General features: G+C 42.9%; 1 protein-coding gene across 1 annotated transcript; it reads right to left on the bottom strand.

Moving 5' to 3' along the window:
- Positions 1–4246: 4246 nt before the first annotated feature.
- slc35f2l (info solute carrier family 35 member F2, like) lies at positions 4247–20156 on the bottom strand. The gene is made up of 8 exons (XM_060898072.1): positions 20074–20156; positions 18850–19025; positions 16647–16774; positions 16360–16519; positions 14292–14448; positions 13518–13570; positions 4862–5016; positions 4247–4543 (listed from the first exon to the last, which is right to left on the bottom strand). Exons 1-8 carry the CDS (start codon positions 20154–20156, stop codon positions 4394–4396), a joined length of 1062 nt encoding a protein of 353 aa, XP_060754055.1. The 3' UTR covers positions 4247–4393.
- Positions 20157–25277: the final 5121 nt, after the last annotated feature.

Genomic DNA, 25277 nt, shown 5'->3' with positions numbered 1-25277 from the left:
CATTTCGCACCTGAATAGTTGCAGACTAAGGAAATGTTCAAACTGTAAATATGTTGAAATGTTGAAATAAAATGGTTGACTGTTATAATGGGCTTGGAATACCTGTTATTTAAGGGTTGGAGTGAATGGAGACTGTGAAAAGAGGGGTTGGGTGTGGGTGGTTGCTGTGTGGCGATGTGCGTGCGTGCGTATGTGTGTGTGTGTGGGGGGGCACTCAGATTATTTGGGGGGGGGCCCATTCAGATTATTTTGTCCCGGGCCCAGCCAAAACTGTCAACGGCCCTGTCCGCGTGGATTTCCTCCGGGTGCTCCGGTTTTCCCCACAGTCCAAAGACATGCAGGTTAGGCTAACTGGTGACTCTAAATTGACCGTAGGTGTGAATGTGAGTGTGAATGGTTGTCTGTGTCTATGTGTCAGCCCTGTGATGACTTGTCCAGGGTGTACCCCGCCTTTCGCCCGTAGTCAGCTGGGATAGGCTCCAGCTTGCTTGCGACCTTGTAGAAGAGGATAAAGCGGCTAGAGATAATGAGATGAGATGAGATGAGTATTTTTCAATCTTCTCAATTTATACTTTGCAAAGTTATAGTGTACAGGTCCAGCTGCTGTGATTAACCACTGAATGTCTTCAGACCTTGAAACCTGAATATATTCATGGCATAGACCTGTAACAGTGCTCAGGAGTTCAAACAGTTGAGCAGGGAAAGTTCAGGTGCAGTGCTACAGTGCTATTCTCTCTAATTTTCTCTCTAGACAACTTAGGCACTGCAATGATTCAGGTAGCCAATCTTATGACAGCAGAACAATGCAAAAGAAAAAAAAATGCAGATGCAGGTCAAGAGCTTCGGTTAATGTTCACATCAAACATTACAATAAGGGAAAATGTGATCTCTGTGACTTTATTTTACTATAAGCACAACTATATGCCACTTTGACTGTAGCATGGGCGTTGGTGCCAGATGGACTGGTTTGAGCATTTCATAAACTGCTGATCTCCTGCGATTTTCACACACAACAGTCTCTAGAGTTTATACAGAATGGTGTGAAAAACAAACAACACCCAGTAAGCAGCAGTTCTGTGGGTGGAAACACATTGTTGATGAGAGAGCTGAGAACACCATGACCAGACAGAACCAACAATCATGCCACGGTTAAAGTGGCATATAGTGATGCTTATAGTAAATAATAATTTAAAGTATTTTTGGATTCTTTGTTTGAAGTTGATGAAATAGTATTTTGTACTTCAAATGCCATCTTGATTTTCTTTTCCTTTTTTAAAAAAACCCCCACTATAATCAGGACCTGGGTGCCATAGCAACTACAGTGATCTTTAAACTTATAGTGTGAGGAGTGGTTCTCTGGACAAACTTTTTTTTTTTTGTCCCTACTATGATGACAACCAAAAACATTTTAGTTATAATACAATTGAGTCAGTGCTTCAATGGGTTATTTTAAAAGATACTTTAACACTTCATGGTTGTAATATAATGGTTGCAAAGTCCACTTTGATTGTACACTTACTTATTGCACAACTCACACTAAACATTACATTACCAAGAAACAGCAGTACAATAGATAATCTTTAAAAGAAGTGCGCTGAATAATGTTGTTTTTTAATGGTCAAGTCCTTGTTTCATCATATGCTACTTAATTCATCTATCTGTGGATATAAATCAGAGGAAATAGTACATAAATGTTTACCAAACATGGCGGCACGGTGGTGTAGTGGTTAGCGCTGTCGCCTCACAGCAAGAAGGTCCGGGTTCGAGCCCCGTGGCCGGCGAGGGCCTTTCTGTGTGGAGTTTGCATGTTCTCCCCGTGTCCGCGTGGGTTTCCTCCGGGTGCTCCGGTTTCCCCCACAGTCCAAAGACATGCAGGTTAGGTTAACTGGTGACTCTAAATTGACCGTAGGTGTGAATGTGAGTGTGAATGGTTGTCTGTGTCTATGTGTCAGCCCTGTGATGACCTGGCGACTTGTCCAGGGTGTACCCCGCCTTTCGCCCGTAGTCAGCTGGGATAGGCTCCAGCTTGCCTGCGACCCTGTAGAACAGGATAAAGCGGCTAGAGATAATGAGATGAGATGTTTACCAAACAAAAAATACATTACTTCTGATAATTAGCAAATAAATAGATGGCAAAATATTATCCACATCATTCGCTTTCATTTGACTTTCTGATTTTTTACAGCATTGGATTTTTAAAATAATAATAATAATACATTGTTTTATTATTTATAGTTTTATAGTTTTTCTAAATTTCTTTTCCTTTTGCTTGTGCAAAAAAAAGTGAGCACAAATTATGGACAGATCAAATTAGATGTGGTAAATGCTTAAATTATATATAAACATGAGTATGTACAAGTATCAGGGAGGCGCTGGAGGCGGTTGCAAGTGCAGTTTAATCACAAACAGGGCAAACAATTCCAAAATATGATCAAAATTGTGGTTAAAAAACAGGCAAAGGTGATCAGCAAACAGGATATCAGAAGCAATGGACAAAATACATGGTTCAAAGTAGCAAAGTCAGAACCAGAAATGCAATATGAGATCAAAAGGCTTGGTAAAGTCAGACAACAGAATGACACTGAGCATTTACTTTGTGGTGTGTGTGTGTGTGTGTGTGTGTGTGTGTGTGTGTGTGTGTGTGTGTGTGTGTGTAGAATCACAGGTTTGTCTGTGCAGTAAAACCTGTGTAAATTGAACCTTTTCTTCATCTGTGTGTCATACAGTATGTGGAAGTTTTGGATATAATATGGCTGATATTTTCCTTCCTTCATGGCCAGAAACGAGCGAGATGGCCGAGGCTGGTTCTGATCTATTACAACTGAAGAATCATACAAAAATAGAATGGATCGGTCGAAAGAATTTAAAATATAATCACTTTGTGAAAATATTTTCAATTTCACATTACAGTTTATGATCTATGGCTTAGGATGTTGCCAGATTGTTGGGGATTGTTTTTCAAATCGTGGAATATCCATGGGGCGGCACGGTGGTGTAGTGGTTAGCACTGTCACCTCACAGCTAGAAGGTCCTGGGTTTGAGCCCAGTGGCCAGCGAGGGCCTTTCTTTGTGGAGTTTGCATGTTCTCCCCGCGTCTGCGTGGGTTTCCTCCGGGTGCTCTGGTTTCCCCTACAGTCCAAAGACATGTAGGCTAGGCTAATTGGTGGCTCTAAATTGACCGTAGGTGTGAATGGTTGTTTGTCTCTGTGTCAGCCCTGTGATAACCTGGCGACTTGTTCAGGGTGTACCCTGCCTCTTGCCCATAGTCAGTTGGGATAGGCTCCAGCTTGCCTGCCACCCTGTAGAACAGGATAAGCGGCTACAGATAATAGATGGATGGAATATCCATGGATGCAAATGTGGCAAGTCGCTGTCAGGTTTGCAGGTGACAGATGGATGTAAAAGCAGTAGAGAGTTTATTGCAGCAAAGCTAGCAGACAAATCCAAATTCACAATCAAAGGCAGAGTCATAAAACAGGCAATGGTCAGGCGAGACACAAACAGAATGACAGAAGCAGAGATTATAGGCAGTAATCAAAAATACAAACTGGGGCGATAACCAAATATCTCCACAAACAATAAAGGCTTGGGAGTCAGGCATGAGAACATTGAGCATTACTCTTTGCAAAGTCTGTGTGAACTGAGAGTCCTTTTATACTATGTGGTATAAAAACTAACTAACCCTAGGCAGTAATCAAAAATACAAACTGGGGCGATAACCAAATATCTCCACAAACAATAAAGGCTTGGGAGTCAGGCATGAGAACATTGAGCATTACTCTTTGCAAAGTCTGTGTGAACTGAGAGTCCTTTTATACTATGTGGTAATGAGGCAGCGATTATGGAACAGATGTGTGTTAATCAGTATTCCGGAGACTGAGAGTAGTGTGTGGTGGCCATGTTTGAAGGTTGTTGTGCGAACTCTGGGAAGTGGTGTCTTGGCTGCGAGCAGGTGCAGATGTGACAGTCGCTACTTGGCACAGAGGCTTCTGGGAAGGGTGAGCCAGCCCTTTTAATTTATGTATATTTATATATTGTCATTCAAATGTTCAAATACACAGCCTGTATATATAGTATACAGTATATAGCAGATGATGTAATAGAGTGACACTAGACATTTTCAAATATAACCCCCCCAACAGACTCCTAAATATGGCCTAAATACAATTGTTATTCAAGTATAAGCAATAAAATTATATATTGTTGAAAGTAAGTTTGTATCAACATAAGTGTCGTCATCAATCACAACTAAATCCACACAGAATTTTGGCCTGAAGTTTCTGAGCTACATTTTAACACTGCTTAAAACACATCCATGTCCCTTTTCAGCTGGAAGACTATTTCCACTGGAATCAGTCTCACCTCTCTCTTGATTCTCAACTTCAGGGCCCACTTATCTCTCTTCATCAAGCTCAGTGGCCTGATTGTCATGTCCTCTCTCCTCAGACCCTGTTTCAGGAGTTTGGTTTGGTGGAGGGACTGCGTTGAACATTATGAAACCCACCATGATCACCATTAAAGATACAAGATAGAGCCCTGAGAACTGAGTAGAAAGAACTACATCACTCACAGTGACTCAGAAAATGACTCAATTTCATAATCAAAGTACATTAGAAAATGACTCAACCACTCATAGACTACTGGTCCTTTGACAATAATTAAAGAGACATCCAGAAGCAAGATTATACACAAAGTAAGCATGTTACTGTTACCCAGGAAACTACACCAAGCAGACCAGAGTCCACAAGAACAGTGATTGCAGTTTATTAATTATCATCAATAAAGTTTTACTGAAAGCCTCTGAGATGGTTGAGTGTGTCTTTGCATGTGTGCAATGCATAGTGGCACTGTTAGTACTCACATTGTACTGGAATAGGAAAAGGCCACAGAAGAGGCTGAAGAGATCAGTCGTGAGCAGAGAGAGGTTAACGGCTGTGGCGCTGGACATGCTGATCACTACAGGCATGCAGCTGTACAATGTATACATACACGCAGCAAAGCCACACAGGAGAAGAGCTGAGGAGAGAACCAGAGACACAACTGAGACAAGCCAGGGGACAAATACAATTCAAACAATCAAACTGAGAAATTAGTGTCCAGGTTTTAAGATGTGGGATGGCAAAGGGTTACAGGAGACGTAGATCATTTAGTGTTGTAGTATAAGATGCAAAATAAATGAGCACATAATAATATACTGGTCTAATATTGTCCAAATCTTTTTTAGTTCCCTCAGAGTTCCTGGGTCACTGGGTCAATCCTGAGCTTGGATTATTGTCTTTGCAGGATTTTTCATGTTTCCTCTATGTACTTTGAGGGTTTACTCCAGGTTCACTAGTTTGTTCCAAACACCCAAAACCAGTTAGTTGACGGACTGGCTGCTCTTAATTGCATATTTAGAGTGGATATAAATTGCCTATCTAAGGTGATAGGCTCTGGATCTACAATGACCCTGACCAGTATGAAGCAGTTACTGAAGATGAATGAGTGCAATATCCATCCATCCATTATCTGTAGCTGCTTATCCTGTTCTACAGGGTCGCAGGCAAGCTGGAGCCTATCCGAGCTGACTACGGGCGAAAGGCGGGGTACACCCTGGACAAGTTGCCAGGTCATCACAGGGCTGACACATAGACACAGACAACCATTCACACTCACATTCACACCTACGGTCAATTTAGAGTCACCAGTTAACCTACCCTGCATGTCTTTGGACTGTGGGGGAACCGGAGCACCCGGAGGAAACGGGGAGAACATGCAAACCCCGCACAGAAAAGCCCTCGCCGGCCACTGGGCTCGAACCCAGGACCTTCTTGCTGGGAGGCGACAGCGCTAACCACTACACCACCGTGCCGCCGTGAGCACAATATAATAGTGTTAGGGTTTTGCTGGGATTCGAACCTGGTTCGCTGGTGTGATAATCCAGCAAACCCCCACTAGGCCACCAAGGGGATGACTCAAATGCAGAGGCGTGAGGCGGAAGTAGAAAAGTATCAAAAGGTTTATTTACAATATATACAATCCACGGCAAAAAACAAAAGTATTCCAAAAGCTCAGAAGATAAAGGGAAAATAAAAAATATCCAAAAGTTCAAAGTCCAAAAATAAGAAAAGAAAAGGCAAAAATGCAAATGCTCAGAAGATCCAAAAAACAGTAAATACCAAAAGTCCAAAAAGAAAAGCAAAGTGCAAAACCAAAAAGACAAAGGCAAGGAACACGGTACAGAGGAAACTGGAGCTAAACATAACAGCACAAAGACTCCGTGACAAGAGGACTGAACTCAGGGGTATAAATACACAAACTAATTAAGGACAGGGCGGGGCAGGAAACAGGCAATAAGACAAAAACAAAACACAGAACACAGTGGTGACCTCTAGAGGCCAAAACAAACATGACCAGAAAAGGAAATAACAGTGGCCTCTAGAGGCCAAAACAGTCCCAGTCCTAACAGGACCCCCCCCAGGAGCGTCTCTTGACGTTCCCAGGACGATCAGGATGGGCCGAATGGAAGTCCCGACAAAGTTCTTTGTCTAGTATGTCCCGAGCTGGGACCCAGCAGCGCTCCTCAGGGCCATAGCCCTCCCAGTCCACAAGATATTGGAGACCCCCGCGAACCCGGCGGGAGTCCAGCAGGCGGCGCACGGTGAAAACAGTCTGACCCTGGAAGATGCGGGGGGCGGGGGGTTCCTAGGGGCAGGGGCATACGTGGACGTCAGTACGGGCCGCAACAGGGAAACATGGAATGTGGGGTTAATCCTTAGCGTACGTGGTAACTGGAGCCAGTAGGAGACAGGGTTAACTCTGCGTACAACCTTGAAAGGGCCAATGTAGCGAGGAGCAAGCTTGCGGTTCTCCACCTGCAGCAGAAGGTCCTTGGTGGACAGCCAAACCCGCTGCCCAGGGCGGAAAGTGTGGGCAGGTCTCCTATGGCGGTTGGCCTGAGTCTGGTTGGTACTGGAGGTCTGGATGAGTGTCCTCCTGACCTTGCTCCAGGTCTTGCGTCACCGTCTCACGTATTGGTTGACCGAGGGCACCCCAGCGTCCTCCTCCTGGTCCGGGAACAGAGGTGGCTGGAACCCAAATTGGCACTGGAACGGCGACAGCTTGGTGGCCGATGACTGCAGGGTGTTGTGGTCATACTCAGCCCATGGCAGCCAGGTGCTCCACGATGTCGGGTTATCCATAGCCAGGCCTCGCAGGGTGGTTTCCAGGTCTTGATTGAGCCTCTCCATCTGGCCATTGGACTGGGGGTGGAACCCAGAGGAGAGGCTGGCAGTGGCCCCGATGAGCTTGCAGAAGCCGTGCCACACTCGGGAGGAGAACTGGGGCCCCCGGTCAGAGACAATGTCCTGTGGAAGACCAAAGACTCGGAAGACGTGATTAAATAGCAATTTAGCAGTGTCAAGGGCAGAAGGGAGTTTGCACAGTGGTATAAAGCGGCAGGCCTTGGAGAATCTGTCCACAATGACCAAAATGACAGTGTTACCTTGAGACTCAGGGAGACCCGTGATGAAGTCGAACGCCACGTGGGACCAGGGACGCCGGGGAATAGACAGAGGATGCAGGAGACCCTGGGGACGCTGTCGCAGGTTCTTGGTTCTGGTGCAGACCTCACAGGACAGGACGAATGACCTTACTTCCTTCTCCATGTTAGGCCACCAGAAGCGTCTTTTCAGGAAGTCCAGGGTCCTCCGAGCTCCCGGGTGGGCGGTGAGAGGGGAAGAGTGACCCCACTGGAGAACCTTGGCCCGGGCTTGACTAGGGACGTACAGGAGGCCCGGTGGCCCCGTCCCAGGATCAGGGTCCCGGCGTTGAGCTTGTCGAATGGTCTCCTCAATACCCCAGCGGACAGGAGCCACAATCTGGGATACAGGGATGATAGGCCCAACTTCACTCTCCCTGTTGTTGGGTGAGAACAGCCTGGAGAGCGCGTCCGGTTTGGTGTTCTTAGAGCCCGGGTGGTATGATAGGGTGAAATTGAAACGGCTGAAAAACAAAGCCCACCTAGCCTGTCGTGGGTTCAGCCTCTTGGCTTGCTGGAGGTACTCCAGGTTCTTATGGTCCATCCACACCAGGAATGGATGTTGCGCTCCCTCCAGCCAGTGCCTCCGCTCCTCAAGGGCTCGTTTAACCGCTAGCAGTTCCCGATCCCCCACATCATAGCGGGACTCCGCAGGGCTCAGGCAGTGGGAGAAGTAAGCGCAGGGGTGCAGCTTCCCTTCCGAGTGTTGAGAGAGCACCGCGCCGACACCACTGTCCGAGGTGTCCACCTCCACGATGAATGGTTGGGAGGTGTCCGGGAGAACCAGAATAGGTGCCGTGCAAAAGCGGTGTTTGAGGTCATTAAACGCCTTTTCCGCCTGAGGGGACCAGACATAGGAACCACCAGTCCTTTTGGTGAGGTCTGACATAGGTGCTGCTACGGAGCTGAAGTTCCTGATGAACTTGCGGTAGAAGTTAGCGAATCCTAAGAACCTCTGAACCTCCTTGACGGACTTGGGAGTAGGCCAGTCCCGGACGGCCAGGGTCTTGGCTGGGTCCATTTGGAGTTTCCCCGTTCGTACGATAAATCCCAGGAAGGAGACCTCGGGGACATGAAACTCGCATTTCTGGGCTTTAGCAAACAGATTATTCTGTAAAAGTCTCTGGAGGACTTGGCGGACATGGTGGCGGTGCTCCTGTAAGGTCTTGGAGAATATCAGGATGTCGTCGAGGTAGACGAAAACGTATTGATTAATCATATCCCTCAAGACGTCGTTGATAAGGGCCTGAAAAACAGCTGGTGCATTGGTGAGTCCGAAGGGCATGACCTGGTACTCGTAGTGCCCTGACAGGGTGTTAAAGGCGGTCTTCCACTCGTCTCCCTATCGGATACGGACGAGATGGTATGCGTTCCGTAAGTCCAACTTGGTGAAGATGGTGGCGCCTTGGAGCAGGTTGAATGCTGTGGACATCAGCGGAAGGGGATAGCGGTTGTGCATGGTGATCTTGTTCAGGCCCCTATAATCAATACATGGCCGGAGCCCCCCATCCTTCTTGCCAACAAAGAAGAAGCTGGCACCAGCGGGTGAGGTGGAGGGTCGAATGAACCCAGAGGCCAAGGCCTCCTTGATGTACTCCTCCATGGCCTTGCGTTCTGGCTGAGAGAGGGAAAACAGTCTGCCACGAGGAGGGGTAGTCCCAGGGAGCAAGTCGATGGCACAGTCATATGCACGGTGCGGAGGGAGAACGGCAGCCCTGCTCTTACTGAAAACTTCCTTGAGATCCCAGTACTCTGTGGGAACTTGAGATAACTCGGTGAGATCGGGAGGCTCGGCAGGAGACACAGGAGAGCTAGAGAGCAGACAAGAGGCATAGCAAGCAGGACCCCACTCCACAACCTGGCTAGTGACCCAGTCTATATGAGGGTTGTGGCGGGTAAGCCAAGGAAGACCTAGAATAACTGGGAACTCAGGTGAAGGAATCAGGTGCAGGGATATTTCTTCCTTGTGACCTTGAGACTGGAGGAAGACTGGAGAAGTAACTTGGGTAACTCTTCCATCACCTAACGCTTGGCCATTGAGGGCAGACACAGACAGTGGGACTTCAAGAGGTGCAGTCGGGACATTGATGCTTTGGGCGAAGTGGATATCCATAAAGTTTCCAGCCGCCCCTGAGTCTAACAAGGCTTGACAAGAGTGGACGGACTCACCCCAGGAGATGGAGACCGGGATGTAGATTCCTTGGCCAGGGAGTCCGGGAGAGAGGGTAGGCCCCGTCACAACCCTCCCTTGGCTGGACGGGGCGGTCCTTTTCCCAAGAGCTTGGGACATGATGCTCAGAAGTGACCAGGCTTGCCACAGTAGATGCAGCACTTGTCCCTCCTTCTGCGCTCCCTCTCGGCTACGGAGAGACGAGTATGGCCAACTTGCATGGGCTCTGGACAGTCACTGGAGGAGGTAGACGGGCTCCAGGTGGAGGCCGGGGAGGCTCAGGAATTGGCGGCATTCTCTCATCCTGTTGTCAAGGCGAGTAGAATGTGAGATCAGCGTTTCAAGGTCACTTGGGCATCCGATAGAACCCAGACCGTCTTTGATGGGGTCAGACAGACCATGGTGGAAGGCTGACACCAGGGCAGTCTCGTTCCATCCACTTACTGCTGCGAGGGTCCGGAACGAGATGGCATAGTCTGCAACGCTTCCCTCCTGTCGGACAGACATGAGCTTCCTGGCTGCATCTTTACTGATGTCTGCCTGATCGAAGACCCGAAGCATCTCCTCTGTAAATAGCTTGAAGTCAGAGCACTCGGGTCCCTGTCTTTGCCAGATGGCCGTTGCCCAAGCTTGTGCCTTACCAGCTAACAAGGTTATCACAAAGGCAATCTTGCGGTGATCTGTAGTGTAGGTGGTAGGCTGGAGCTCAAAGGTGAGTTGGTGAGTTGGCACTGGGTAAGGAACCCCGCGAGGTGAAGGAGACAGCGTGGCGGGAGGCACTGGAGCGGGAGCAGGAGCCGGATCAGGATGAGGAGATGCAGGCAGAGGTGTCAGCTGTGCCAGGGTTTTCCCAATTTGCTGAAGCAGTTCCTCGTGGCGAGCAAGGGCCTCACGTTGGCTGGTGAGCATTCGTCCATGAGCGTCCATGGTCGCTCCGAAGCGTGTCAAAGCTGCCATAATTCCCTGAAGGTTGGCCGGGTAGACAGTTGAAGCAGCCTCTGCTGAGTCGGTCATGACGGAGTCTTTCTGTTAGGGTTTTGCTGGGATTTGAACCTGGTTCACTGGTGTGATAATCCAGCAAACCCCCACTAGGCCACCAGGGGGATGACTCAAATGCAGAGGCGTGAGGCGGAAGTAGAAAAGTATCAAAAGGTTTATTTACAATATATACAATCCACGGCAAAAAACAAAAGTATTCCAAAAGCTCAGAAGATAAAGGGAAAATAAAAAATATCCAAAAGTTCAAAGTCCAAAAATAAGAAAAGAAAAGGCAAAAATGCAAATGCTCAGAAGATCCAAAAAACAGTAAATACCAAAAGTCCAAAAAGAAAAGCAAGGTGCAAAACCAAAAAGACAAAGGCAAGGAACACGGTACAGAGGAAACTGGAGCTAAACATAACAGCACAAAGACTCCGTGACAAGAGGACTGAACTCAGGGGTATAAATACACAAACTAATTAAGGACAGGGCGGGGCAGGAAACAGGCAATAAAACAAAAACAAAACACAGAACACAGTGGTGACCTCTAGAGGCCAAAACAAACATGACCAGAAAAGGAAATAACAGCGGCCTCTAGAGGCCAAAACAGTCCCAGTCCTAACAAATAGATTAAATTTGTAAGAGTAAAGTAATAAAGCTTTCACAGATGTGATCAGAATCGGGCGGGGTGGCAAGGATTATTTTAAGGGTAGCACCTGCCTCCCTGACTGCGAGTTGGCCTAGTGGTTAGCGTGTCCACCTCTCAACTGGGAGATCGCAAGGCAAGGCAAGTTTATTTATATAGCATATTTCATACACAGTGGCAGTTCAATGTGCTTTACAGAAGTAAAAGCAAAACAGTAAACAATAGAGAATAAAATTACATAAAATAAATGGGAAAATATAATAAGAATTAAACAATAGTATAAATAAAATAATAAAATGAAGTAGAAGTTCAAATAGGGGGAGAAAAAAAACCCAACAGAATAAAATAGAATAAAAGTTAAGTAAAATTTGAAACATGCAGAAACTGTAAAAGTACAGATTATAAAAACATGTATAGAAAACAATATTAATTATTTAACAGAAAGCATCTGAAAACAGCTTGGTCTTTAACCTAGATTTGAAGCTGTCAACAGCAGGAGCATTTTTGATGTCCTCTGGGAGTTGGTTCCATAGCTGCACTGCATAGTAGCTAAAAGCTGCTTCACCATACTTTGTTTTAACAACAGGTTTTAATAGTAAATTTTTCTGTTGCGATCTGGTAGATCTGATTGGGTTAGGCCGCTGCAACATATCAGAGAGGTAATTGGGCCCTGTACCATTTAGAGATTTGTACACCAGCAGCAATGCTTTAAAGTCAATTCTGTAGCTTACTGGAAGCCAGTGAAGGGACCTTAGAATTGGAGTAATGTGCTCTGTTCTTTTTGTTCGTGTGAGAACCCTAGCCGCTGCATTTTGCACCAGCTGAAGTCGTTTGATGGTCTTTTTTGGCAGGCCTGTGAAAAGGCCATTGCAGTAATCAACCCTACTAGAGATGAAGGCATGTATCAGTTTTTCCAGATCATTTTTTGACATAAGTCCTCTTAGTTTGGAAATGTTTTTTAGGTGATAGAATGCCGTTTTAGTGATTGCTTTCATGTGACTATCAAAGTTTAGCTCGCTGTCAATGAAAACACCAAGATTTTTAACCATTTCTTTAGTTTTAATCCGTTTAGTGTCAAGAATACTGGTAATCCTCAGTCTTTCATCTTTTTTTCCAAATAGAATTACTTCTGTTTTATCTGAGTTCAGCTGAAGAAAATTTTGTGACATCCAGTTGTTGATTTGATCGATACACTGGTAGAGACATTCAAGGGGGGCATAATCATTAGGTGATAGAGCAAGATAAATTTGGGTGTCATCTGCATAGCAGTGATACAAAATTGAATTGTTATTGATAATTTGCCCAAGTGGGAGCATATAAAGGTTGAAAAGTAATGGTCCAAGAATCGACCCCTGGGAGACACCACAGGTCAAGGACATTGACGTTGAGGAACAATTTCCCATGGTAACAAAGAAGCTTCTATCTTTTAAGTATGAATTGAACCAATTGATAACTTTACCAGTCAATCCAACCCAGTGTTCAAGTCGATATAGCAGTATGTTGTGATCAACAGTATCAAAAGCTGCACTGAGGTCCAATAGTACCAGGACCGATGTTTTGCCTGCATCAGTATTAAGACGTATGTCATTTATAACTTTAATCAGCGCTGTTTCAGTGCTATGATTGGCACGAAAACCTGACTGAAAATTATCAAAACGGCTGTTTGATATCAAGAAGGCAGTTAATTGATTGAAGACAATTTTTTCAAGGATTTTCCCGATGAATGGTAAATTTGATATTGGCCTGTAGTTATTTAATACTGAAGGATCCAGATTATTTTTTTAATTTTTTATTTATTTATTTTTTTCGCAAGTTCTATTCACAGTTGGGTCATACCAAAGCCCATCATAAAAATGGCACCTACTACCATCTGGCAAGGCACACTGCAATACAGATGTGAATAGGGAATCAAACTCTCGCGATTACCAGAGGACTAGCCCCCCCCCACTGTAACCCTAGTTGTATAGACGAGAGGCCAAGGGCTATTGAAACGGAGATCGGCGCTGCACCCATACGCCTTAAAGAGTTGGTTAGTACTGGGACAGGAGACTGCCTGGGAAGACCAGATTCTGGCATGAGAGGGACTTTGACTTGACCTGCCTCCCTGTGCCATCCCACATGGACACATCTTTGGAAAAAAAATTGGTCAAATAATCTCACAGTGTATTAATTTGCAGTAGAAAATCTAAACATAAGACTCTTACCAATTTGCCATGTCCACTTAATATTTGCCACCTTCATATGTTCTAAAATACCTCTGTAATAAAAAAAAAATTCCATGTATAGTGTTTTGGTTTGTACAAGAGTACTTAAATTAGGTCACTCATACCCCTTTTCCACCAAATCAGTTCCAGGGCTGGTTCAGGGTCACTGCTGGTGCTGGTTCACAACTCATTCAACTTGCGAGCCAGCTGAGAACCAGTTTGCTTTTCCATAGCTTGGGGTGCTAAGGGGAGCCACGTCATTACGTCACTGTATACATCAGTTACGTCGCTGCGTTTGCATAAACCTTGGCACGAACATAGAAGCATCAACAACACGGAGAAGAAGAAGAAGAAGAAGCAGCAGCAACAACAACAACAACAATGGATGACTGCTGCTTTACTGCATCCATGATATCTCGTCGCTTATTTAAAAATGGCGACCTTTCGCGGTCTTGCTATTGTTGTTGGTCTTAACAACTCGCCCCCCCCCACTGACGTAAGCAGTTCTTTCCTCTGGCCCGGCAAAGAGCTGGTGCTAGCCTGGAACCGGTTTTTCTGGCCCCAGAGCCAGTTCTTTGTCAGTGGAAACAGAAAACCCGGTTCCAATCTAAGCACTGGCCCCGAACCAGCCCTGGAACTGATTTGGTGGAAAAGGGGCATCATTTATCATGAGATACAGTATTATGCAAAATCTTTTGGAAAACAAAATCTGCACAGCTGATTAAAAACATGTACCTCAACATGCAATTTGATAAACATCCAAATGAGTCTCACAGCTGTATTCCGCTGATCAGTGTTCCGAAAAGGCCGACCATCCCCAGAAACTCCAGCTGTCTTTTATTCTTCACAATGTACTCTTGACACAGGTTGGAGACTGCGTACAGAGTGGCACTGATGATAACCAGGCCATCTCCCAGCAGAATGTTGCTACCTGTTAAAGTCAGCATGATTTAGAGTCAGAACGTATTGTATGATACAGATGTTTGTTACAATTCATTACAATACTTCTTAGTTTATGGAGAATAGTTCAATCAACTTCAGTGGTTGGGTAGTGGTTTATCTTCATCATATGCTCATCTCATCTCATCTCATTATTTCTAGCCGCTTTATCCTGTTCTACAGGGTCGCAGGCAAGCTGGAGCCTATCCCAGCTGACTACGGGCGAAAGGCAGGGTACACCCTGGACAAGTCGCCAGGTCATCGCAGGTCTGACACATAGACACAGACAACCATTCACACTCACATTCACACCTACGCTCAATTTAGAGTCACCAGTTAACCTAACCTGCATGTCTTTGGACTGTGGGGGAAACCGGAGCACCCGGAGGAAACCCACGTGGACACAGGGAGAACATGCAAACTCCATACAGAAAGGCCCTCGTCGGCCACGGGGCTCGAACCCAGACCTTCTTGCTGTGAGGCGACAGCGCTAACCACTACACCACCGTGCTGCCCTCATCATTTGCTGTATAAAGCAATTATTTTAATTACTTTATGGTAACAACGCTGATAAATTCTCAATTCTGATTGGTCAGAAGGTTTCGATTCATTTTGTATAGCTCTGACAAAAGAGCCAGTAATAACTCAATTTACAGGATTATATTCATATACTCATTCTAACCCATTATATTTTCTGTAGTAATGGCTAAAGGGCGGCATGGTGGAGTAGTGGTTAGCACTGTCACCTCACAGCAAGAAGGTTCTGGGTTCGAGCCCAGTGGCCAACAGGGGCCTTTCTGTGTGGAGTTTGCACGTTCTCCCCGTGTCCGTGTGGGTTTCCTCCAGGTGCTCTGGTTTCTCCATAGTCCAAAGACATGCAGGTTAGGCTAATTGGTGGCTCTAAATTGACCGTAGGTGTGAATGTGAGTGTGAATGGCTGTGTGTCTCTATGTATCAGCCCTGCGATGACCTGGTGACTTGTCCAGGGTGTACCCTGCCTCTCACCCATAGTCAGCTGGGATAGGATCCAATTTGCCTGTGACCCTGTACAGGATAAGTGGTTACGGATAACAGATAATCGATGGATGGATGGATAGTAACGGCTAATTCATAGGGAGTTGTAATGGCAAATGCTCCAAATAATGTAAGTCTAATGCACTGTAAAACATTTCAAATCGGTTTAACTTGGAAATGCAAGTTCACCTGCTGCCTTGAAAATGCAAGTTAACTCAATTTGATGATTATCTTTGTTTCAACTCAGAAAAAGTCTCAATTAGTCAAGACATCTAAGTAATTCAAGTCTAACCTTTGAAAACTTGCACAGATTAGTTCAAATTAAAACACTTTTCAGAGCTCATTGAGTTAAAGAGAAAACGTAAGTGGACATAACTAAATGAAGCTGAAATGTTTTACAGTGTGGGTCATTTATGGTGAATCTTTGAGAAAGGAGATATTTATTTAACATTTACGGAAGGAGTCCCCATTTTCAGATATTGTAAAAGTCAGAGGTAAAACTGTTGCTTTAGGTTTTCCGTCATGGGAAAGTCTAAGATGGAGGAATTTGCGCCTTGTGATTTCTGTCTTATTAACTACTAACAAGAGAAAGTGAAGGAACGACTGCTTACAGCTGCTGTAACATAAGTGATAATGTTCTACAACATTAAATGTATCTATAAACAAATCAGAAGTATGACATTTCTTTCTTTAATAAATCTAAAATTGTAATTATTAGCAAACAACAGGAATAAAACAATTTACGATATGCTGTTGATTATTTTCCTACACCTATAAGCAGCATGCCTCATGTTTTATTCCTTTCTTAATATGTATAGTTTGAAACATTGACAAAAAACATACAGCACTGCTATCTAATCAGAAGAAAGTCAGTGAACAATGCCCTCACTTGATCCTTGATCTCGGCCTGAGACTATATCTGTCCCCACCATGGCTCCTACACCAGCCAGGCACACACACACAGCTACATAGTGAATGATTCTGTAGCGTGTCTTCAGGAAGACCCGGGACAGGATCAGAAGCACTGGGAGAATAAAGCAATCCAAAAGCTGAAACACAGTAAATTAGTCATGCAGCAGCATAACGTATCTGTCAATTATTTTTAGGAACATACAAATGCAATAAATCATAAACCTCTTTATAATATTATAGCATCTACAGAAAAGGCTTTTTCACCTGTATACTGGTTAATGTCGTATACTGGTAAGCCTTCACCACTGCATAATTTGCCTCCACATCTGCCAGCCCCAACAATAAATATTTCCACCATTTTGTCTTTAAGATCAGCAGAATGTTTTCATCTCCTATAGTATTAAAAGAAAGAACAATAATACAGTACAGTAACTGTAAATCTATCTATTAAATCTAACCAAATGTGGTATTTCTTCTTAAAAGGAATACCTCAACATTTTTCATCCCAGTCTCTATCTACTTTTTTATGGTCTATATACATTTTCAACATATTTTCCTGTTACTGAGTAAAAAACAGAAAATTTGTTCACTCTGTAAGCAGCTGTAAAGTTAACAGTCAGTCTACAGTTATTGGGGCAGTTAATTTTGTGTCCAAAATGTCACTTAATTGATATTAATTTCTTGTTAATAGAACTGTTGTATTTACTCTCGTGTCATATTTCTTCAATAATATGCAGAGGTGGATGGTAACGAAGTATATTTACTTGAGTACTGTACTTAAGTACACTTTTTGAGTATCTGTACTTTACTTGAGTATTTTTTTTGGGAAACTTATGAATTTAACTTCACTACATTTGAAAGACAAATATACTTTTCACTCCACTATATTTCTATCAAGGTCTTCGTTACTTGTTACTATGAAGCAGCTTTGAAAGTGGAAGTTTTTTCTTTTTTTTCTATAACGTGATTGTTTTTTTTCCGCAAGTGACACTGAGACAGCCTATCGGTAATCACTAGGGTCACATAACATCCATAGACTGTATAAAATCAAGTTCAGTGATTTCTCAGCAGCATTATTTGAACACGATCAGTTGATGGCAGAATGGAAGGAGGCGGTTCTTCTGGGGAACGCACGCACCCATGGCTATACCTAGAACCCTTGTTTCAGTTTTCTGAAAGGATTAAAGATCAGTTTCTTTTGAAGTGTTTGCTTTGTTTGCCAAAAACGAACCACATCGTGGCCTACAAAAACTCGCCATCCGACCCGCGGAAGCATATTGAGGTCTGTAAATGTTTTATTCCAAGAGAAAGCTTGCAATGAAGTTGTCTGTGCTTTTAGAGCTAGCGATAACATTGCAATAGCTATGCAGTCGGGTTAGTCAAATAACTTTCTATGGATTTGCCCGCCAAGTTGCCATCACCTTGTCCACGGCTAACGTTAACACATACTGTAGCTAGTTAACTTGGACACTGTTAGTTAGCATGTAAAAACGTAGTTACACTAACATGAATATCGTTAACTTATCTGAAGTCCTTTCAGAAATATGTTTTAGCATAATCTTGTCAAATAAACAGAATGTAGAAATCTTTCTTTTTTAAGAGCATTAGCTACCCAATATGATTTCGAGTTTGAAAAGAGTTTGCTAGCATGTCAGGTGGAGCTTCACTGACTAGCTAGCTTAACGTTAAACCACCATGATGGCACAGAATGCGTTCATTTTGTGAATTCACATTTATGTCTTTGGTAACAGCAATTGGTACTGTAAGCATTGTGGCAATAATACAACAATGCTTTGACAGAAAATGTACTTTTAATACTTAAGTGTTTTTAAAAGCAAGTACTTCAGTATCTTAACTTAAGTAAAAATTTGACTGGACAACTTTCACTTGTATCGGAATAACATTTGACCAGCAGGATCTGTACTTTGACTTAAGTAATGAAATTGGGTACTTTGTCCACCTCTGATAATATGTCTTACAGAGATGGGATTACTTTTTCAGAAAAGAAGCTGCGGTTATATTTAACTGTAATAAACACATAAACACAGAATAACCACAGTTTCATCCATAAAACCTTGGATAATAAAGTTAATAACTAGTATTACTTTTTACCATTTGGCGCCAGTGTTAGAAAATTGGATAAACTTTCATAAGAACAGCCTAATAATAAGACTGTCTTTTACATCTGCCCTATCCTCAGACATTTATTATTATTATTATTATTATTATTATTATTATTATTATTATTACTACATTATTATTATTATTATTATTATTATTATTATTATTATTATTTATAGTTCATACTATATAGTCACATTTTAAGTTCAATAAGTGCCCGAAGGTGAAAAAAGTGAGTTTTGAGTGCCCACTTTTGCCGATATACAGTAGATAGAGCTAAAGTTGGAAACATGCTAGATTTTTAATAAAAGTTAGCACAATGATCTGAACTTAAATAACCCCCCACCTTTTCTAAAACACAGTGCAGTAGTGTAGGTGAGGCATAGAAGTGTGTAACTGATCCAGCTCTGAAACATTGGTACGTCCAGATGAAATTCAATGGCCAGGTACTGAGACGAGACTGCAGTCCCGCACATCAGTGCTGAGAGACCCTGACCCATGGCCAGCGTTTTCAGGAGCTTCCTATAACAACCATGCACAATGGATATCCAGTTAAATCAAAGCTAAATTTCCATCTGAGATCCTTACATTCTCAGGAATATGGTACTAAACTGCATCTTTGTCACTGGGGTGGTATCACCAAGTGTACGTCTTTTGTACCTTCAATATGTGGTCATATGTAAACGTACTCTCACCGGCTACTTTAATGTGTTTTTGATTCTAAGCTTCCTGTTCTTGGCTGCAGGAGTGGAACTCAATGTGGTCTTCTGCTGTTGCATGCTGAGATGCTTTTCTGCTCACCACAGTTGTCAAGAGTTGCTATGAGTTACTATATCCTTCCTGGCAGCTCGATCCAATCTGGCCATTTTCCTCGGACCTCTCTTACCAACAAGGCGTTTATTTCCACCCACAGAACTGTCGCTCATTCAGTGTTTTTTTTTTCTTCTTCGCACCATTCTGTGTAAACTCTCGAGACTGTTGTGTGTGAAAACTCCAGGAGATCAGCAGTTTCTGAAATACTCAAACCAGTCCATCTGGCTCAAACCAACACCCATCACAATTTTTCCTATTCTGATGTTTGAAGTGAACATTAACCAAAGCTCTTGATTTGTATCTGCATGATTTCATGCACTGTGCTGCTGTCAAGGGATCGGCTGATTAGAGAACTAGCAGGTGTTTGGGTGTACTTAATAAAGTGGCCGGTGAGTGTAGATATACATAGTATACCTTTAAAAACTTTCAAGGTACATAAATGGACTGTAATTTGTTTTTAGAGTAATTTAAAGCTATACATCATGCACATTGCCAGGTAAAAGATCCACAGTAAAGTTGCAAACAATATCACCCCAGCAACTAGGAAATGTACAGTTTAGCACTTTTTTTTCTAAGTGTACATTGGTGAATTGCTTCAACTCTGTCAGATATTATTATACATTCACTAATGCTAGTGGGCACTTTGCTAAACACTTGACATTTAGAATGACTCATGTAACCAGTAAATTAAAAATGAAAAGATTCTTTGTTAGCATGGAAAGGAAACGGTCAATAGGGAGGATGTATCCTCACTCACCATGTGAAAACTTCCCTCCATTTGAAATGTCTGAGTTCCCTTGAGAGCTTTTCACAGACTGATTCATGTTGGTCATGACTCATCGTAGCTTCTCTGTTTCTCACTCCTCGTGCTCTGAAGTGAGCTTCTGCCAGCCGATGTGTGTCCAAGAAGAATACAAAAGCATATCTTAACTAATGTGAATCATTTACTGTGTAACTTTCAAGGTTAAGAATGATAACACATTTTACAACCCAAGCCTGGAGTATAAATATAGCTCATATGTGCAAAGTATTGCCATTAAATGGATACATTATATACATTATATATTAGACTTAATTAATAAAGATGTTGTAAACATTTATGACCTGTGAGTGTGTGTATAACTGGGTGTGTGACAGAAAGAGAGACTTTTGCCTTTAAGGCAAAACACACAGTCAGTGATTGTGATTGTGGGTTAAACCAAATCAATGCATGTTTAAAAATGAAGGGAAGCAAAAGAATATACAGGGCCGGGGAGCATTGCTCCAACATCTCCTTGATAGAAATACAACCCCGATTCCAAAAAAGTTGGGACAAAGTACAAATTGTAAATAAAAACGGAATGCAATGATGTGGAAGTTTCAAAATTCCATATTTTATTCAGAATAGAACATAGATGACATATCAAATGTTTAAACTGAGAAAATGTATCATTTAAAGAGAAAAATTAGGTGATTTTAAGTTTCATGACAACAACACATCTCAAAAAAGTTGGGACAAGGCCATGTTTACCACTGTGAGACATCCCCTTTTCTCTTTACAACAGTCTGTAAACGTCTGGGGACTGAGGAGACAAGTTGCTCAAGTTTAGGGATAGGAATGTTAACCCATTCTTGTCTAATGTAGGATTCTAGTTGCTCAACTGTCTTGGGTCTTTTTTGTCGTATCTTCCGTTTTATGATGTGCCAAATGTTTTCTATGGGTGAAAGATCTGGACTGCAGGCTGGCCAGTTCAGTACCCGGACCCTTCTTCTATGCAGCCATGATGCTGTAATTGATGCAGTATGTGGTTTGGCATTGTCTCATCTCATCTCATTAGCTCTAGCCGCTTTATCCTGTTCTACAGGGTCGCAAGCAAGCTGGAGCCTATCCCAGCTGACTACGGGCGAAAGGCGGGGTACACCCTGGACAAGTCGCCAGGTCATCGCAGGGCTGACACATAGACACAGACAACCATTCACACTCACATTCACACCTACGGTCAATTTAGAGTCACCAGTTAACCTAACCTGCATGTCTTTGGACTGTGGGGGAAACCGGAGCACCCAGAGGAAACCCACGCGGACACGGGGAGAACATGCAAACTCCACACAGAAAGGCCCTCGCCGGCCACGGGGCTCGAACCCGGACTTTCTTGCTGTGAGGCGACAGCGCTAACCACTACACCACCGTGCCGCCCTGGTTTGGCATTGTCATGTTGGAAAATGCAAGACCTTCCCTGAAAGAGACGTCGTCTGGATGGGAGCATATGTTGCTCTAGAACCTGGATATACCTTTCAGCATTGATGGTGTTTTTCCAGATGTGTAAACTGCCCATGCCACATGCACTAATGCAACCCCATACCATCAGAGGTGCAGGCTTCTGAACTGAGCGCTGATAACAACTTGGGTCGTCCTTCTCCTCTTTAGTCCGAATGACACGGCGTCCCTGATTTCCATAAAGAACTTCAAATTTTGATTCGCCTGACCACAGAACAGTTTTCCACTTTGCCACAGTCCATTTTAAATGAGCCTTGGCCCAGAGAAGACGTCTGCGCTTCTGGATCATGTTTAGATACGGCTTCTTCTTTGAACTATAGAGTTTTAGCTGGCAACGGCAGATGGCACGGTGAATTGTGTTCACAGATAATGTTCTCTGGAAATATTCCTGAGCCCATTTTGTGATTTCCAATACAGAAGCATGCCTGTATGTGATGCAGTGCCGTCTAAGGGCCTGAAGATCACGGGCACCCAGTATGGTTTTCCGGCCTTGACTCTTACACACAGAGATTCTTCCAGATTCTCTGAATCTTTTGATGATATTATGCACTGTAGATGATGATATGTTCAAACTCTTTGCAGTTTTACACTGTCGAACTCCTTTCTGATATTGCTCCACTATTTGTCGGCGCAGAATTAGGGGGATTGGTGATCCTCTTCCCATCTTTACTTCTGAGAGCCGCTGCCACTCCAAGATGCTCTTTTTATACCCAGTCATGTTAATGACCTATTGCCAATTGACCTAATGAGTTGCAATTTGGTCCTCCAGCTGTTCCTTTTTTGTACCTTTAACTTTTCCAGCCTCTTATTGCCCCTGTCCCAACTTTTTTTGAGATGTGTTGCTGTCATGAAATTTCAAATGAGCCAATATTTGGCATGAAATTTCAAAATGTCTCACTTTCGACATTTGATATGTTGTCTATGTTCTATTGCGAATACAATATCAGTTTTTGAGATTTGTAAATTATTGCATTTCGTTTTTATTTACAATTTGTACTTTGTCCCAACTTTTTTGGAATCGGGGTTGTATATGTTTGGGATGCTTGTAACTGGAACAGGCTGTTCTGATTGCTACTTGTTTTGGTTCACTAAATCCTTGAGATTTATCTTTGCTAGCACATTCTGCTCTCTGCTTCACGAAGGTTACGGTAATCAGTGATGTCTTTCTTCTTTTCATAAAACTATGATCCTGATGGGTGATGTAATGGTACATAATATCACTCTTCTTGCAGTATAGTCTAAACCAGGGATGCAATGCTTCATCACCCATTTACGTTATACGTAGATAACTTAGCTTCGTCAATGAAGTCATCATCATCCAGTCACATAACTACAACACATTCTTGAATGTGAATATATATTCATGTTTATCCTCCAATAAACTGAGAAACATCTCTGACCAGCTGTGTCCGTGACTGCTCCCGGATCAATCCGTGAGGCCGAATCTCTTAGTCAGCAGAGGTCTACATTCCTAGATCATATGTTGTCAGTTCAACCTCTTTCGGTACAGACAGATCAAAACCGAACACTCCTGTGCACCAAAAATCACCAGTGGCAGGATCTTTAGGATTATAAGACACTTTAGGATATTTCTGCACATAAGATGGTGCAACTTTCATATATCCTGAAAACAACAGTATTTGAATTAAATACAGAACATATTTTGTGGTTTACCAACTGTAAACCTTACACTCACCAATTCAGGCTTAACTCTAATCTTAATCTCTGATCCTTTTGTCTTGACTGAGTCTGATCCCTTTACACCTTAACTGAGTAATCTGTGTTTCTGATCATGACATTTACACACAGCACTCATGTAACTTTTTAGACACCTACATTGCTTCGATTGGGATAGCACGGTGATGTAGTGGTTAGTGCTGTTGCCTCACAGCAAGAAGGTCTGGGTTCGAGCCCCGTGGCCGGCGAGGGCCTTTCTGTGTAGAGTTTGCATGTTCTCCCCGTATCCGCGTGGGTTTCCTCCGGGTGCTCCGGTTTCCCCCACAGTCCAAAGACATGCAGGTTAGGTTAAATGGTGACTCTAAATTGAGCGTAGGTGTGAATGTGAGTGTGAATGGTTGTCTGTGTCTATATGTCAGCCCTGTGATGACCTGGCGACTTGTCCAGGGTGTACCCCGCCTTTCGCCCGTAGTCAACTGGGATAGGCTCCAGCTTGCCTGCGACCCTGTAGAACAAGATAAAGCGGCTAGAGATAATGAGATGAGATGAGATTGCTTCGATTGCTTAAATTTCAGTTTTAATGCCTATTTCTAGTTAAGTTTTTATTAGGCATTTTATCACCTAAAAAACATTTCCAAACTAAGAGGACTTATGTCAAAAAATGATCTGGAAAAACTAATACATGCCTTCATCTCTAGTAGGGTTGATTACTGCAATGGCTTTTTCACAGGCCTGCCAAAAAAGACCATCAAACGACTTCAGCTGGTTCAAAATGCAGCGGCGAGGGTTCTCACACGAACAAAAAGAACAGAGCACATTACTCCAATTCTAAGGTCCCTTCACTGGCTTCCAGTGAGCTACAGAATTGACTTTAAAGTATTGCTGCTGGTATACAAATCTCTAAATGGTACAGGGCCCAATTACCTCTCTGATATGTTGCAGCGGCCTAACCCAATCAGATCTACCAGATCAAAACAGAAAAATTTACTATTAAAACCAGTTGTTAAAACAAAGTATGGTGAAGCAGCTTTTAGCTACTATGCAGTACAGCTATGGAACCAACTGCCAGAGGACATTAAAAATGCTCCTGCTGTTGGCAGCTTCAAATCTAGGTTAAAGACCAAGCTGTTCTCAGATGCTTTCTATTAAATAATTAATATTGTCTTCTTTACATTTTTTTATAATCTTTACTTTCTCTGCATGTTTTAAATTTACTTTAACTTTATTCTATTTTATTCTTTATTCTATTCTGCTGGGGTTTTTTTCTCATCCTATTTGAACTACTACTTCATTTTATTATTTTATTTTTACTATTGTTTAATTCTTATTATTTTCTTTTAATTCTTTTAATTAATTGTTTTAGAATAAAAATAAAATTATTTTATGTAATTTTATTTCTCTATTGTTTACTGTTTTTGTTTTTACTTCTGTAAAGCACATTGAACTGCCATTGTGTATGAAATGTGCTATATAAATAAACTTGCCTTGCCTTAAGTTTTTATAATGTTGTTGTGTCAATGCGCTGTTATTGTGCTGAGCTACCACTTTGTAGCTGTCCAACTTGTCCAAATTGTCCACCTTGTAATGAATCCCTTGGTCCACACTGATATTTCAGTTACATTTTCAATTATGATCTATGGCTTAGGATTGTTTTGCAAATAGTGGAATATCAACGGATGTGAAAACGGCAACTCGGCAACTCACTACTTGGCACAGAAACTTCTGGGAAAGTGAGCAGGCTCCTTTAAGGATTATATAAAAGCACATTAAAGGGCTAGAAGTTGACAGTGCTGTATAATTATAAGTGTAAACCATGATATTTGTTATTGCACTTACGTCCCTTCTGAGGTGTATTTCCGCCAGATCTGTTGCTACCCTGACCAGAATAAAGTAGTTACTGAAGATGAATGAATGAATGAATGAATGAATGAATTAATTAATTAATTAAAAGAAGATAAGGTTACTTAGTAGGCCCATGATAGACTGTTGACCTGTCCAGGGTGTGCCCTGCCTCTTGTTCAGTGTCA

Source organism: Neoarius graeffei, chromosome 17 (assembly GCF_027579695.1).
Source record: "Neoarius graeffei isolate fNeoGra1 chromosome 17, fNeoGra1.pri, whole genome shotgun sequence".
NCBI classification, from domain to species: domain Eukaryota; kingdom Metazoa; phylum Chordata; class Actinopteri; order Siluriformes; family Ariidae; genus Neoarius; species Neoarius graeffei.
The sequence above is the reverse complement of the archived record's forward strand: the minus strand, read 5'-3'. Positions and strand labels throughout refer to the sequence as shown.